Raw genomic sequence first — 17264 nt, 5'->3', positions numbered from 1 at the left:
CGGAGCAAGGACGCGTCCACGGGAAGCTTCCACAGCAGCAAGGACGCGTCCACGGGAAGCTTCACATGCTCCGGGACGCATCTGCAGGCGCGCACAAGGCTCGGACAGCACTCATTTGGCCGGATCTTGATTTTTGGCCGGATTTCTTCACTCTTTGACCGGATTTTTATGAGTTTTCCGGCAACCTTCTTGATCCGAAACCTTAGGGCTTTTGTTCCCCATCATCTTGGCTAGCTTCCCATGTAGTTTGATTTGATTTTGGACAAGAAATTTCTAGAGAGAGAAAGCTAGGGTTAGCTTTAATGGAGGTTGTGTTCTAAATGGAGAAGATGATGGTGCTCGCTATGGGGAACCCAGAATTTGCTAAGGGGAGATCGGCTGAACCTTAAAGACTCATATTTTCCGACGATCTTAGCCTCGAACCACATCGAAAAAGGGGGATTCTCACACCATTTCCTTTCCATTTCTTTTTCAATCGCCATGTTAGCTAACTTTAGTGTGTCGATTATATGAGATGAAATGTGATGAATTCGTGATTATGTTTAATATGATTTGATGTTTTGATTATGAATTGATGTTCATTTAATTCGATTATCGTTTTGATCGTATTTTCATGTGTCTTGTCAAACACTTCGCATAGTTAATAGACGAAACGAAGTATTCGATATCGACCATAGTCTAAGTCATATTTTCATGTGTCTTGTCATGCACTTCACATAGTTAGGCGACTAGACGACACTTTCGATGGCTCGGGATTAACCGATTTAGACGTTTGTTTGACTAAATATGATCTCCGGATATACGTAGTACTTAGAGACATCTACTTTAGGAGTCGAATATCGATTTTACCTTGACATATTAAATCGGACTACACATAGTCGTAGGTTTATCATTATGGATTCCCGGACTTCGACACCTCTCTCACTTATTTGTTGCCCGAATCGAGTCTTACCGTCTCCCGACTCTTGTTCCTCCGACTCTTCTCTCGAATCTCTCTCGCCCGTTTACTTTTATTGTTTAGTTTTGTTTATTTTACTTGTTTGCTTTCTTCTCTTATTACTTATTCAATCTAAAACCCCCATTTATCTTTGTTTTCTTTCCTATTTAGTCTAAGTTAGCATTTGATACATGGACCGGGGGATAAGACCCTTCGATATCCAAACTACCTTCCTATCCTTGGATCGATCCCGGCTTTGCCGGATTACTACTTGATACCTCCGCTTGGGTGTGTAACCTTTTCGGGTGCATCAAGTTTGGCCAACGCTTGGTCATCAAAGTGGTTGATAGTGTTGACATAAACTCCAAAACCTTGGAAGTCCTATGTTCGATTCTGGTGGAACCCATGGTCTACATAAAAACAGAACAAAAGTCGAGCCACATGCTAAAAAAGCATACTAGAGTAATGCATTTTTTTGTTCCCAACTTAATATTCCATCTATTTTTTTTTTTGTTAAGAGAACTTAATATTCCATCTAGTTCAACAAAAAAAAAACTTAATATTCCATCTCTGCAAACAGAAAATAGAGTTTTTGTTTGGTAATAATAACCAAATCAACAAATACTCAAATAACTTCACACAAACAACTTTCTATTGACCCCACCACCAACCACATTCAACTGAAAAACAAACCCTAACCTTTTTAAAATACCCAACACAAGAGATTATCTCTTTAATTCTTCCAAGTCTTGAGTTTTGGCTTATCTGCAAGGCACCACAATCAAGACATAAACCTATCATCATAGAGACACTCTTACCATAATAGCCATCTCTCACTTGAAGTTCTTTCTCTTCTCCTACTGCTATTTGCATATATTTCAACACTCACTTGAAGTTCTTTATCTTCTCCTACTGATATTTGCATATAATTCAACACTCATTTAGGTATACGCCCCACGATTTCTATCATCATGGGACCCTAATAGACTAGTTTCCACGACCCGACATGGAGTTGGCATGTCCTCGACCCGAAGTAGAGTGGGTTTGTCCTCGACCCGAAGTAGAGTGGGTCTGTCCTCGACCCCTTCCAACATACCCATACCCCCTTCCATGATAGGAACCTCGTGAACGGCCTCCTCTACCTGGCCCACGTCCACCTCGACCACCACGATGCCTTGGAAAATCACCAAAAGTCTGCACAGACCCATTAAAAGCAGAATCTCAATGAACCAGTAAGTTCGGAATATTTAACAAGGAAAAGAATGATCTTTTCGGAGCCTCTGATGGGTAAGAAATGAAGATCGTTACCTCGGTATCTATTTTCAATTGCTCGGAGAACTTGGTTCTCCCATTAGGCGCACCTCGATCAAGTGCATTGCAAGAGAGAGAATCGAAAAAGTCGTCCTTGACATAAAGGGGCTATAAGCAGCAAAAGAATAAAAAGAGATCCATATTGAGAGATGATTTGTGAATAAACGAGTAATACTTTCAGATTCATTGTTACGACCATACTGTAACAGTAAAATATCACCTTAACCTCGACCTCAAGTGATCCCGCTTCATCTTCATCATTTGAATAATTTCCATCATCTTCTTCCCCTTTTCCTGCTTTGTCCCCTAATTGAGATTTATTAGTTTTACCAAGATGACCCCATACTTCGTCCTTATTGAACTTCTCATTCATTGCTTCAAAATCGAAGTCCTCAGTAAATTTGGTAATGGGGCGTGAGTACTACACAAAGACAAAGGTAAATGAATGTTAAGTTCCCAGCACCAACTACTATGACAAGACTGCAAAATACGCCCAGATATCCTAATGTTGATTTAATTTCAATATCATAAATGTTTGCAGTGGCCAGTGGAGAAAAGAACTAAGTTCCCAGTTATCTCATGTCAGTATCACAATTTTGGCATAGACTTCCAACAAAACTAACAATAACATGAAAAATATTCAACTTCCGAAGGATAAAAAATCGAAGCGGCGAAGTAAGAATAAGGGGAGAAAATCAGCTAATCGCTAGTGCAATATTTGCAGTGCATTTTTTATGAAGAGAACAGGAAATGGTACTTGGTTTGTAGATTTTCAAGTTAGTAAACTACAGATAGCATAAAAAGAAAGTAAGAATTACCCCATTTCCTCTTCCTCTTCCGCGACCCCTGTAACTATGATTGTAATTGCGACCATTATTGTGACTGTGACTCTGAGTGTGAGTTTTACGAGTTTGTTGAGCAGCTCCACTCTGCTGGAAGAATAAGAAGGAAACAAGAACAAATATTAATAGGCAAAGCAACATAGGGACCACCTTTGAGAAGTTTTGTTAGATCCATGAAGCAGTGCTGAATGATATTATTGATGTACTGATACAGCAGGTGTTGGAATCTGGGGAGCTCATGTTTAAATGACAAATTGGAACTGTAGTAATTAAAATAGCAAGATTGGAAACAGAACTTCGACATTAGCACCTTATGTCTAGAATATAGATGACCTATAATACCTTAGGTAGAAACTCGATGAAGAAACAAGTGAAATACATGTCTCATGTGTCATTGAGAAGAAACAAAGAAATGTCTGCAAATTTAATTTCCTGTAAAGCTCTTACAACTACTTAATTACTTTAATGCTTTCAATAGCATAATTACGTAAAACAACAATCAGATAGAGACAAGAACAACTAAACTGCAATTTCACAATGTGGTATTGAGGCCATATCCTAAAGGAAAGCATAAAGAACAAAAGCACATTATTCAAATCGTAGCAAGTACCATTATTGTAATCACCTCTTTTCTACATATATATTCATTCAAATTTTCAAAAACAAAAGCACATTCTGCCGTTTGTATTAAATTTCTAAATGGCACTAACGATGCAAATATGTTTTGTTTACTAGTTCACAGTTTCCGAGGCATGTGCTAGACAAAACATTTGTGAGTTCAACATGGTATGGACCCGAAGATAAGTATATCATTTAGGATGCAATCCAGGACCAGCACATAACTATGACGTCCCGAATTCCAAGTTACGGTTCACCATGGTAGTTTATAGAGGAGATTCGAAGTCACTATCAGACTAAGTCGAAAAGTATAAACCGCCAACTGTGACAAATAATGACATTACCATACAACTAATACAGTGTTGATCAAGGCAAGTAAAGCAAAGACAGCACATGGTCAATGTCTATAAGTCCATCTACAATAATGAACAAAATTTATCCTTATCCTACATTTCTGCTTCTCTATTTTCAATATTCCATATTTCTATGTTAAAATTGAGTAAGTAATCTATGGTTTCTCTTTTGGAGTTAAAATTCAAGAAAATAGTATCCAGGGATTCCCTTAAAATCCCTATGTAACAATGACAAATTTCTCCGCAATTAATATCACTTAAAGGCTATAACAACATACCTTTTGATCAGAAGCTACAGGTAAAGGTGAAGGCAATGGCAACAATGGTGCCTGAATTTCTTTTGGAGGTGATGGTGGTCGTTTAGATGATGAAGGTGCTTGCACCACTTCTACATCTTTATGTGTTGATTGTGAAGAGTGGGATGAAGAGCTTGCAGCAGAATCAGGCCGCTGCAATAGTTGGCCTGGTGTTACTAAAGAAGGTGCTGACTTTTCAGGGTTAATTGAACTGGATGTCGCGAGAATGGAGGATACAGACTGAGATAAAGATTGATATGCCAAGGATGGGCCAGGCATAGTCTTAGGCTTGTCTGAGATGGGAGGAACACTGGAATTTATATCCATACTTGATGTAGTCAAATTAGAAACTAACGACAAGCTGCCACTGAGTGATGATGTAGGAATAGAAGCAGTAGGAGCCCTAATTGTCATTGAAGTGATCAGACTTGGTGACGTTTCAGAAGATAATGCAGCAGAATGGGCAGCAGCAATGGTTGAGGGCAAAGTAGGTGTTATAGAACTGGAAGTCAAATTTAGGGCGCCACTAGCAACAGGTGGTAGCAGAGGAGACGGCAATTCTGAAACATTTGGAGGTTGCATACTTGAAGGAGGTTGGTTCGAAGGCATAGTCGTTAAAGATAAATTCATGCCTGGGTGTTGCATTGGCTGTTGCATGGAAGGTGGCAATGCCAAGCCAGGTGGTCGAAGAAAAGGTTGCTGTGCAGGAGGAAATCCATTGGCCGGTCCATAGAATCCTTGCCAGTACATAGGCATAGCAAGTCCACTGCCACTTGGACTTGGAGGAGGAGGTGTGCCCCAAGGCCCTAAACTTCCACCAGGTTGATACAAAGGAAGACCGCCTTGGAATGTTGACCTGGGGTGTCCCATCTGTGTTGCATGGGAACTAAGATCTGGGACAGTCCCGCTCCCAGCTGGAGGAAAGCTTGTAGGCATAGGAGGTGGGCGAGAATAATGGGACTACGCAAAAGTAAAATAACACAAAAATCAGTCAAATTATAGAGCAAGACTGATACAATACATAAGACGTTGGAGGGTGAGGTATGCAGCACCTGTATAATAGCAGGATCATTGTGAATAGGTGGTGTTGTTTGCACCGGTGGTGGGGAAGATTTAACCTGCAAATCCTGAATAACCACATGACAAATGATTTTAAGTCTTTCAAGTTGAAATAGTAGAAGAAAAATTTAATGCCAAAATCGAATGTAGAGGTTAAACTTTTGAAGTAAGCAACTTCCAGCATCTCATGTGAAAGGATCAGTTCCTTAGAAAATTGAAGCTTCTGGCAAACTTTGTGTCAGTATGTGTTGGTGACTGATGAGCATCCTTCTCTTATATCACTTGAGTAATTACAGTCAGGAATAACTCCCACATACATATAAATTGATGCAACTTGGATTAATTTGTTGCAGACCCTCAAGGATAAGATAAGGGTACAACCGTACAAGATTGTTGCACAAAAAATAAAGGGGAGGAAGATGCAACAGAACTCCATAACAACAAATCTTGAATATCGGCTCATTGTACTTAACTCTCTCTGGCTTGGGTATATATCAAAGTTTCAGGACTAAATAACACACACAGATGTTTGTTCTCAAGACTTAGTCACGGAGTAGACTTGAGCAATCCAGTAAACCCAAACGCGCTGCTAAGCCGTGACCAAATAGCATTGTCGATGTCAACTTGTCAAGTCAGCACTCAGAATGATTCAATGGACAAGCAATACAGCTCTAAATCAGTTTTCGACAAACACAGGCAGTCAGTGTGACTTGAACTCGATTACAATTACCATATACTTTACAACCCTGATTCATCAGTAGTTGACTGATGCAAGTTTTCACTTTTCAATACTATGAACTGAAAACTTAATTCCCAATAGGGCGTATTCATGTATGAAGTGCTACCTTGATGTCACTCCCACGGAAAAGTATGTACTCATATACTTTGTCACTTGGCAGAACTTGAGGGCCATCCTTCTTCCGTCCTTCCGTTCCAAATGATCGTACTGCGGAGACAATAAGAAATGGATTATAACTAAAATTGGATAAGCTCCCAAAGATTTCAACACAGTGGCAAGAACAAATATACAGAAAATGGCTAAATTCAGTAAGAAATTAGTACTACCACTTAAATACAATTAAATGAATATGGATTAAAAAGAGTTGTTTGCTCATATGACTTCCAGCAAAAAAAAAAAGCAACTTCTTTTTGCCACAAGAGGAGCAAAGAACAAACATTTTGTGTAAGACTCAATTAAGACCCCAATTTAAACTATCAAACTAAGAGATTTGTAAATTAGGGTTCAACAAATGCAAGAGTGCATAAGTGGGAACATCAATCAAGCACGAGAAGCAAAATCCATTGTTGCCACACCCAAAGTTCATATAATTGAAGCATGGTTGCCCAAAACCCAATGTCCTAAATTCAAAATCAAATAAAAGTACTAATTTTTTTTGTTATAGAGATCTAAAGCAAACATGAAACAAAAAAAAACCCAAAATTCCACTTTAATGCATTCTGTAAAAGCAAACCCAGAGAAAATAACAGCAATCAAGATCCCAAAACTCATGAATCAAAAAGTTCAAATCCTACAAGCTTAGGAGTATATATATATAGAAGACAACTGAAGAAGAGAAAACCCTAAAATTAAAACGAACCATTTCTCAATCCAATACTGGATTCTTCAGTGTTGATGTTATATAAAACTCCTTCGTAACGAATTTCATACTTTGATGTCAAACTAATTAAACTTCCGACGTAAGAATCGGCAGAACTACCAGTAGATCTCGAGGTTTCTGCTGCCATGGTTTCTCAGCAGTTAGAGCATAACAACTTGGCCTCTAGTTTGGAGAGAGAGAGAGAGAGAGAGAGAGAGAGTTGTGAAAAATTTTCCCTCTACAGGACAAGTATTTATATAGTATTAAAATTTTTTCTAATGCTTATCTGCAGTGTCATGGTTGGAATATTATGGCCCCCGCCCAAAATGTTGTAGACCCCAGATTAGGCACAAATTTAGGGGTGGAAATCAGTCCGGATCGGGCCGGTCGGATTCATGTCATTTATCGGGTCGGGGCGGTCGGGCTTTGAAACTCTCTGTTCATTCGAGCTTTCGGGTTTAATCGGGCGGGTTATTTAAAAAATCCTAGTGTCCAAAACCTGTCCAAGTCCGTCAAACTTTTCGGGTTTCTCGGGTATCGGACGGTCAAGTATCGAGTTTTCACCAAAGTTTCAAAATATCTCGGTCGAAATGACAGAAATATTTCTATTTCGATGGTACCGAAATTTCTATCGAAACTAAAATTTAATTAAGTTTCTCTTAACAATGTTGTGTCAAGGGCATTCCGCACTTGGACAAAAATATATGCATATATATATATCTATATTATACACTTCAAATACTTTAAAAATATATCTATATATATATATGTTATACATGTATACATAAATATATACAAGCAAGCATACATATAATGTGCATAGGTATTATCTTATAAATGGATGACGTTATTAAGCGGGTTATGTCGGGGTAAAGATTATCGTGCAAGCTCGGGCGCGATGCCCGGTAGCACTACAAATTTCAAAACCCGTACCCGACCCGTTGATTTCATCGGATCGGTCGGGCTAAACCCGCCTTCGGGTTTCGGGTACCCGCGGGCTCTAACGGACTCGGATACCCGTGACGGGTTTCGGATTTGCGGACTTTTTTTCCAGCCCAACACAAATTGCGAGGGTCCCATGTGCAATCCAGGGGCCTACAACATTTTAGGCGGGGCCTTTAGCTCCTCCCAACAAACATTTGTTTCAAAAACCTTTTTAGTGATCCCATAACTGGTTGGAATATTAGGCATCTTTGTCTAGATTTTTGGTTCCTCCTGGTACATAATTGGCAGAATTCGTCTTAATCTATATAGACTTCTAGTTTCTCATGGACATTTTTGGAATATTTTGATTGATGTTGTTTTCGGTTTGGAGATCTATTTTATATCTGGAAAGAAACTAGAGACTAAAATTATTAGTGATTTCATAACTAGTTTTGTAAAGCGTGTAAGACTGAATTGTGATTGGTCCAGATGGGTAACAGTCACTCTCTTTAGTATTTCTTAATTGTTTTCCCAGAATTTTCAAATTGTACTTTATGGTGTGTTTGGTTGCAGGATTCTTAAGTAGGATTCCTATCAAAAGTGAGATTTGGTAGAAATCATGAATCCTCGGTCTGTTTGGCTACCAAGAATCCTAGGACTCTTGAATCCTAAGGATTCCTAATTTCAAAATTTGTATTAGAGCAAAATCCCACCCTACACCCTAGGATTTGCTAAGATTTTGAATTAATAAACTTAAAGCAACAAAAAAATATTTCCTTATACAAAATAATTATTTTAAAAATGTTATTTTCTTCAAAAATCAGTTTTTCTTTTCCAGAAAATCATTTTTTCTCCGAAAGTAATTTTTTCCCCGAAAATCATTTTTTTCTTCAAAAAATCGTTTTTCTCTAAAAATTGTTTTTTTTCGCAAAATCCGATTTTTTCGACAACCATCTTTTTCCCGAAAACCGATCTTCCCCAATTTTTTTTTTCCGAGAACCAATTTTTTCCAGAAAACATATTTTTCTTTGAAAACATATTTTTCTTTGAAAACAGTTTTTCCTCCAAACATGTTTTTTAAAAATGATTTTCGTAAAAAAAAAATATCGGTTACCGCAAAAAATAGTTTTTGAAAAAAAATTTGGGGGAATTTTTTTCTGAGAAAAAAACGCCTTTCGGAAAAAACTATTTTTGAAAATTGAAAAACAAAAATTTGTTCACGAAAAAGTTAAAAAAACGGTTCTCGAAAAAAATTTACGAAGAAAAAGGAGAGTTCTCGAATGAAATGATATTTGAAAAAACGAGTTTCGAAAACAAGGTTGATTCAATATTTTTTTGAAAGAAGTGTTTGAAAATATTCAAATAATAATAAATCCTAGGATTCCTATTAGTTGCCAAACAAACCAAAAAATATTACTTGGATTCATGAATCCGTGGAATCATGAATTCGAAGGACTCATGAATCCGCGGATTCATTATTCCGCCATCCAAACATACCATTAATCTAGTTTAATATTTGACTCGATATGATTCTTGGTAGATAAATACTTCGTTTGATAGATGATTTCATGGTCATTTGGTTATTGAATCTCACCCAGGGCCGTGCCTGACAATTTAGGGGCCCGGTGCTAAATTTGAAGTGGGCCCCTTTATATAAAAAAACAAGAGAGTTTCTTTTATCTGAACTTTTTTGTTTTCAAATGATTTAACTATAAACTTAAGATTGAATCATTAACAAATCCAAACTCAATGTATAATGTTACTATATGATTGTCGTGACACGTTTTATGTAAAACTTCTCTGGTTTGACGAGAGTCTTATTTTTATAAAACATTAGTTTGAAATTTAAAAAATAAACACTAAACTATGGAAATAAAAATTAACATTTAGGCGTGTTTGCTGCTTTTCCTTGATAACAAAACAACTTTTTCCTTAAAATAATCAAATGTTGGTGTCTACTAAAATTTTAGAAAAATTAAATTATTGATCTTGTCAATGTGTGACTGTTGATTATGATTTTAACTTAGAACAAATTTAAAAGTGAAGCGAGGTCCGTGAACAAGAGAAAGACACATTTTTAAGAAAGGTATACGTTAGAGACTGATGAAGAGTGATTTGAGATTTACAGTCTCTAATCCTTATTTCGTGAACAAAAACTATACGAAACAACTAACAAAGCAAAGAAGTGGTTTGCTCTTAAAAAGAAGCAATAAAACACACGTCATAAAAAAAAAAATTGAAATTGTCATCCGTGTGACTTGAACCCGAGACTTCCCGCTTTGATAATAAAGCATCAAACCAACTGAGCTGCTTGCATTTAGATGCTTATAACATGACACTCTTTTTACTTATTACTTCTCCCTACACCTCTCAAAGCTAAAAATGGGCCCCGTGTGGTGGGAGGCCCTGTGCGGGCGCACGGCTCGCACCCCTCACCACACGGATTCTCACCGATCATATAGCTATATGATGTATGGTCCTACGGCATCCCACATTACAGAATATTCTTTGATAATATGCAGGTGGGTTAGGTAAAGATAGTGGTGCGGATCAACTAGAAGGAATGGAGCTAAGAGGTGTTGGCTATTACACAATTTTTGGGGCTAATCTTGGTTCAGAAGGAGATTACATATATTCATCCGTAATTTATCAATTTTAAGCTCATAACCCTAACAACAACAACAATAATATAGATGTGAACGATTGTGTTCCATGTTGACGTTTTCCAACCATCAACAATTCAGCACCTCGAGGCTCGAGCAAAGTCGAATACTCGTATCCGTATTAGTGTCTATGTTAAATAGTACTCAACTAGAACCACTTAAGCTCTGATGCTCTTCTTCAAACCCTAAAAAAGGGACAAAAGTCTCATTATGGGACATAAACATTTATATCTTGTTGAAAGATAGGGGCCTTAAAATGAATGGATTAGTTTTCCACTTTTCTTATCCACAATCTCTCTTGACAAAAACAGACTTATAAACTTCAATTCTATGATACAGAAAGATCTCAACATTCATATTCAAAATGAGTTTTACCATTAAAAACTTGCATTTTTCTTCTCAAATACCTAAACCTTCATGTTCTTCTCCATTACCAACCACCAACACCAATCAAACTCCTCTCATTTTCAAATCCAGTTTTAAGATCTCTCGTCGAGACCTCTCAATCGTCATTGGTCCTTCGCTCCTTTTATACGGAAACCCATTTCATCTCTCGTCTGCTCGAGCAGAAGAGAATACTCAAACAATAGATAAAATTGAAGCAGAAGAGAAAATTTCAGGTTCGAAAAACTGCATTGATAACACTATAACAGACAAGGCTTTTCTAGATATCTCCATAAATGGAGAACCAGCGGGTCGAATTATAATCGGGTTATATGGAACTGATGTACCAGTTGGTTCTGCTAGATTTTCGAGCCTACTTAGTGGAGTTGCAGGAACTAGTTACAGAAGAAAAGAGTTTATAAAAATCATGCCAACTTATATACAACATGGAGGAGTGAGATCATTTGGTGTGGATTCTGATCTAGCAAAGCAAACAGGAAGTAAATTAGTTGTCGATAAGCTAATTTCAGAATGGGAGAAGTTGAATGAAAGATGTTCAGAGATAAAGAATTTTGCAGGTTCTGTAAGTTTAGTTGTAAGAAATCCATTAAAACCACCACCAAAGTTGAAACTGGTGGCTCGAAAAGGGAAATTGGAGATCGACGAAGAGGAAGTTGGAATTGATCCAAATGGAACCGAGTTCGTGATTAGTACTAAAGGTTCACCAGAACTGGATTCTTCAGCGCTTGTAGTTGGAAAGGTTTTGGAAGGAATGGACGTGGCGGAGAAGATTTCAAAGGTGAAGACTGTGCAGGAGAACACAAGTTCCCCATATTTTAGGTATAACTTCTATGACTTTGGTGTTCTTTTTTGTCTCATTATTTTCGTTGTGTCGATAAGTAGTGACATGATCCGGGTCAGCCTTGATTCGGTTCCATCTGGGTCGAACATGAACTCAACCAATATAGCCATGGTTCACCCGCAACGGGTGCCGACGGGTCTGTCCGATATATGATAATAACTACTTTATGGGACTTGGGTACAAAAAATATATAGAATATAGTTAAAACCAATTGAGTAAATGCTTGATACTTCATGTTTTTGGTGAACTCAGGGTAGCTAAATTGATTGGGGATAAGCGAGCCGTTGTTGCAGAAAGAGGATTTAATCGACCGTATTCGAAAATTGTTATCACCAATTGTGGCTTGATCAATTGATGGATTCATATCAAACATTTCTTACATTCTCGAAGTATTATTGTCATTCATTGTCACAGAGAATATTGGGTACTGTTTTGCAACTGATAATAACAGAGAATCAAATCTTGGTTATTGCAATATTCGGATCATAATTAACCAAGAATTTGACATTAAATTGTATTTTGGTTTTAACTCATTCTGCACAAATCTAAACACAAGTCTATAGATGCACTGATGCAGTGATGAAAATAGGGAAAAGACAAACCAACATTACAAGAAGGTTGCGTCTATAGGTGACCCTCTTTTTTATTCTTGGCTAGCTTCACTCTTAGCACCACCATGGACTGGGCCTAATCCGTGTTATATTTGAACAACACAGACTCAGCTCAATCCAAACCAACGGAGAGTGTGAAGAGAGGGGCACCCCAAGAGCAAAAAGACGGGGCGCTTATAGAGGCACCCTAAACAGAAGACAATAACCATATTGAAGGAAAAAAATGAAAAACTTTCTTGAACAATTCATTAGTAGTCAAAGTCTGATCGAAAACACTAATTCTTTTCGAGAAATCGAAGTTCGGGTAGTTTATTGGAGTGTAAACTGCTCAAATGAGAAGTGCAAGCATGGAAGCATAGGTGGTGTTTGTACTTTTTATCTTTGTCTGAATCTGAATCGCCCGACTAAAACGGACCCAAAATCAACACAAATATGCCATTCAAATGAATTAGACAAAAAGAAACATTTTGAAAAATCTGACTCGAGTCAATTCAGACCTCAAGTCAGATTTCAATTATGACTTAGAAAAAAAATACACTACCATATAGTGTACGAATACTATGGAATTCAGATTGATGATAAAATTTCATTAAAGCGTTTATGCAGAGACAAACAACGTAAATGAAATGAACACAAGCCAAGTGATTTAACACTATAGTAATTAATATTGTTTTAGAAGCAATATTTTGATGTTCACAAACTGTGAAAAAAAAAGAAGAAAAGATGATATCTCCTTTTGCCATGTCATAATTCCTAATTCAACTGCTGACTTAAGAAGCTAATTCCGGATGAATCATGTCAAAACTTTAGCTGATACTTGAAGAGAACTTTCTTAGGAAGAAAATCGATCAATTTGAGTCTTTACTTGCTTGATAGTTCACCGATGGAGTCTGTACTCGACCATCAATCCACGATATATTACAAGTGACAAATTTTACAAAAATCTAATGGTACTGGGTCGTGAACGTTATAGACGGCAGTTGGTAATTTGGATGAACCAGAGACAGAATTCTGAGAAGTAGCAAGTCGAAGAGAGGCTAGGAAATGCTGATAAAATGCGCTGTTGTAAACAGAACATTCAGAAGCATAGTTCTTCGATAGACGAAAATTTAAAGCATCTAATTTCCTAGACAAGACTGGATATGTGTTAGAACTAAAAGTCGCGGAAGCTATCGAACCTACCCAGAAATTGATCCGATTATGAAGATTAATCGAAAAGCTAAGTCAAAATCTAATATGCGAACAGAATTTAACGAGGTTCGGCTTTAAAGCCTACGTCCTCGGGCGAACAAGAAATCTTTATTGAAGGATATATGAAGACAACTAACACAACCCGCAAGTTCGTCCCAAGATGGTACCGTATAGAAATTAACCTTCTATACTAAATCTTCGACGACCGAGAAATTTAACACCGCTCAAAACTATGAACAAAAAATTTCTCTCTCACTTGCTCTCTCTCTTTAGCTCTCTCTAAAGAAGAGTTGTTGTTGCTTGTGTTGGTGTATTGATGTTGCTTGTGTTGGTGTATTGATGTAGGCTCTCAATACCCCTATTTATATAATAATATAAGCCGACTCAATTAGGCAATTGGTTCCACCGACTAGTAGGATTTAGGAAATTAGAAACCATCTAAACCGCCTAATGCCCATCTAAACCGCCTATAATGGAAACCAAAAAACCGCCTATACCAACCGCCTCTCCTATTTGAAACTGCCTCTCACAATTCTCCACCTCGTACACAATTTGATATACTTCAAATTTTGGACGAACACCGGGATACTCCTTGTAAGATATATCTGCTTCTTGTAGCTTCATCCGACTGCACCATATGACCATGGCTGCCTACGTACCCTTTTACAGGATCAAGCCTACCGTAGTTCTACCAACCCTTCACATAAAGATTATCTTGTAATCATTACGCCCTTTCGGGCAACTTAACACGAGCCGATTTGCAGCAATTCCAGACAATGCTGAAACTTGCTACACGTCACCACTTTAGTCAACATGTCCGCGGGATTCTCATCTGTGTGTACCTTCATGAGAGAAACATCACCTTCCTCTATGACATCTCGTACAAAGTGATACCTGACATCGATATGCTTAGTACGAGCATGATGAACCTGATTCTTCGCCAAGTGGATCGCACTTTGACTATCACACCATACATCTACGCACTCCTGCTTAACCCCTAGATCATCCAGAAGACCCCACAACCACAATGCTTCCTTCACACCCTCGGCCATAGCCATATACTCGGCCTCCTTAGTAGATAACGCAACTGTAGATTGTAACATTGATCGCCAACTAACTGGAGCACCATGTACCCTAAATACATAACCAGTAGTAGATCGTCTTCTATCTAGATCGCCAGCATAATCTGAGTCAACATAACCGCTTACCTGACATGTGTCTCCACCAAAGCACAAACCCGTATCAACGGTACCCTTCAAGTACCTCAACACCCATTTCACAGCTTCCCAATGTGTCCTCCCCGGGTTTGCCATAAACCTACTAACCACACTGACTGCTTGTGAAATATCCGGACGAGTACACACCATAGCGTACATCAAACTGCCAACTGCACTAGCATACGGTACACGATCCATATGATCCTTCTCCACCGTAGTAGTGGGAGATTGTTTTCCCGAGAGCCTGAAGTGTGGTGCCAAAGGTGTTGACACCGCCTTCGCATTCTGCATCCCGAATCGAGAAACTACTCGTTCGATGTAACCTTTTTGATTCCAGTAAAGTTTCTTACTTGACCGCTCTCTCTTAATCTCCATTCTCAGTATCTTCTTTGCAGCGCCCATGTTTTTCATCTCAAACTCTTGACTGAGTTGAGATTTCAACTTATCTATCTCCACCATGCTTCTAGAAGCAATAAGCATGTCATCCACATACAAAAGGAGATAAATAAAGTCACCTTCGCGAAGCTTCTTGATGTATACACAACAATCATAGTCACTTCTGCGAAAACCATGCTTTAGCATGAAAAAATCAAATCGTTTGTACCATTGGCGAGGGGATTGTTTCAATCCGTAAAGAGACTTCCTCAAACGACATACTTGATTTTCTTTACCCTCAACCTTATATCCCTCAGGTTGAGCCATATAAATTTCTTCTTCCAAATCACCGTGCAAGAAGGCGGTTTTAACATCGAGTTGTTCCAGCTCAAGATCACTGTGAGCAACAATACTCAATAGCACCCGAATAGAAGTATGTTTCACGACTGGTGAGAAAATCTCATTGTAGTCGACCCCTTCTTTCTGTGCATAACCCTTGGCCACTAGTCTTGCCTTATACCTTGTACCCTTGATTTCGGAAGAATCCTCTTTCTTCTTGTACACCCATTTACAACCAATAACAGACTTACCTTCGGGCAATGGGACAACCTCCCATGTCTTGTTCTTGTGAAGAGAATCCATCTCTTCTTGCATAGCAACCAACCAACTCTCTCTTTCCGCCGTGGTAATAGCTTGTTTGAAGGTGACCGGCTCGTCGTCTTCCACCGAGAGTGCATATTCAACCACATTTTCCTGCCCGTAATGCCTAAGAGGTTTGTCTGACCCTAACCTCTGTACCGGCTTATATAACCGTTTCGGCCTAGTGTGTACCGAAACATCCTGCTGTTGTTGTTGTAAAACTTGTGTACCTTCCCCTTGAACCTCCTCATGATCGGGTTCATCAATTTCCTCATCCTGAGTATTATCCTGATGCTCCACCTGATCATGATTCCTAGAAACCCGTTGGTCTTCGGCTTCTACTTCCACTACTTGAGCTTTAGTAGACCCAACATCACCACAACTAGGCACCGTAGCTTTCGCCATAGCTACAATAGATGACTCATCAAACACCACATCTCTGCTGATTACAAACTTCTTGTCTTCCGTACACCATAGCCGATAACCCTTGACTCCTGTAGCATATCCTAAGAAAATTGCCTTCTTTGCTCTATTGTCAAGTTTGTTACCTTTAACATGGTAATAGGCCGTACAACCGAAAACCTTAAGTCTCCCGTAATCTGCATGTTCACCTGACCACACCTCGTAAGGTATGCCGCCATCTAAAGAAGAATGTGGAGACCTGTTCACAATATAACAAGTTGTAGCAACAGATTCTGCCCACCATTCTACGCCTAATCCCGAATTGGAGCGCATACATCTAGCCTTCTCAAGTAGTGTACGGTTCAATCTCTCTGCGACTCCATTCTGTTGAGGTGTGTTTACTACTGTCCAGTGCCTCACAATGCCTTCCTGATTACAAAACTCCTTGAATGCCCCATCCGTGTACTCGGTCCCATTATCCGACCTTAACGTCTTCAGCTTTCGACCAGTTTTGTTCTCAACCATTGCTTTCCACACCAGGAATGTGTTGAATACCTCATTCTTATGCTTCAGAAAATAAAGCCAGACAAATCTCGAATGATCATCAACGAATGTAACAAAATACCTGGAACCACCCTTGGAAGGTAACTTTGCCGGTCCCAGACATCGGTGTGTACGTAGTCTAACACCTTTTTGCTCCTGTGCTTGCTTGTGGAGAACGTCACCCTGTGTGCCTTCCCGAACACACAATGCTCACAAAACTCCATGCAAGGCTTCTTCATGTCCTTCAACAAGCCTTTCCCGCACATCAAAGATAGACCCTTTTCTGACATATGCCCAAGGCGCATATGCCAAAGCCTCGTACTAGCCGTTGGATCCCTTCCACTGATTCCTACTGCTACATCTCCTGTAATTGTTGTCCCCAAAAGTTTGTATAAATTACCGTAACGAGTACCTCTCATTACCACCAAAGAACCCTTAA

General features: G+C 38.7%; 2 protein-coding genes and 1 long non-coding RNA gene across 4 annotated transcripts; 1 reads left to right on the top strand and 2 right to left on the bottom strand.

Moving 5' to 3' along the window:
• Positions 1-1476: 1476 nt before the first annotated feature.
• On the bottom strand, positions 1477-7328 carry LOC147548083 (protein decapping 5-like). 2 transcript variants are annotated; one of them, XM_086666463.1, is made up of 8 exons: positions 7015-7328; positions 6262-6362; positions 5410-5484; positions 4340-5317; positions 3067-3177; positions 2469-2669; positions 2246-2356; positions 1477-2131 (listed from the first exon to the last, which is right to left on the bottom strand). In XM_086666463.1, exons 1-8 carry the CDS (start codon positions 7160-7162, stop codon positions 1925-1927), a joined length of 1932 nt encoding a protein of 643 aa, XP_086522589.1. In that variant the 5' UTR covers positions 7163-7328; the 3' UTR covers positions 1477-1924. The 2 variants fall into 2 exon arrangements, with proteins under 2 accessions (XP_086522589.1, XP_086522588.1); XM_086666462.1 differs by having other exon boundaries at positions 3067-3180; positions 7015-7298.
• A 3453-nt stretch (positions 7329-10781) lies between these two features.
• On the bottom strand, positions 10782-13180 carry LOC147548081 (uncharacterized). The gene is made up of 2 exons (XR_015238491.1): positions 12562-13180; positions 10782-12509 (listed from the first exon to the last, which is right to left on the bottom strand). It is a non-coding gene; the product is annotated as an uncharacterized LOC147548081 (long non-coding RNA).
• On the top strand, positions 10956-12322 carry LOC147548082 (Cyclophilin-like peptidyl-prolyl cis-trans isomerase family protein). The gene is made up of 2 exons (XM_086671521.1): positions 10956-11825; positions 12100-12322. Exons 1-2 carry the CDS (start codon positions 10966-10968, stop codon positions 12200-12202), a joined length of 963 nt encoding a protein of 320 aa, XP_086527647.1. The 5' UTR covers positions 10956-10965; the 3' UTR covers positions 12203-12322.
• Positions 13181-17264: the final 4084 nt, after the last annotated feature.

The sequence above is a fragment of the Eschscholzia californica genome, unplaced genomic scaffold, assembly GCF_041429995.1.
Source record: "Eschscholzia californica isolate CP2 unplaced genomic scaffold, dmEscCali1.0.p SCAF_3, whole genome shotgun sequence".
Classification (NCBI taxonomy): Eukaryota; Viridiplantae; Streptophyta; class Magnoliopsida; order Ranunculales; family Papaveraceae; genus Eschscholzia; species Eschscholzia californica.
Note: the sequence above shows the minus strand (reverse complement) of the source record. Positions and strands in the feature narration are given on the sequence as shown.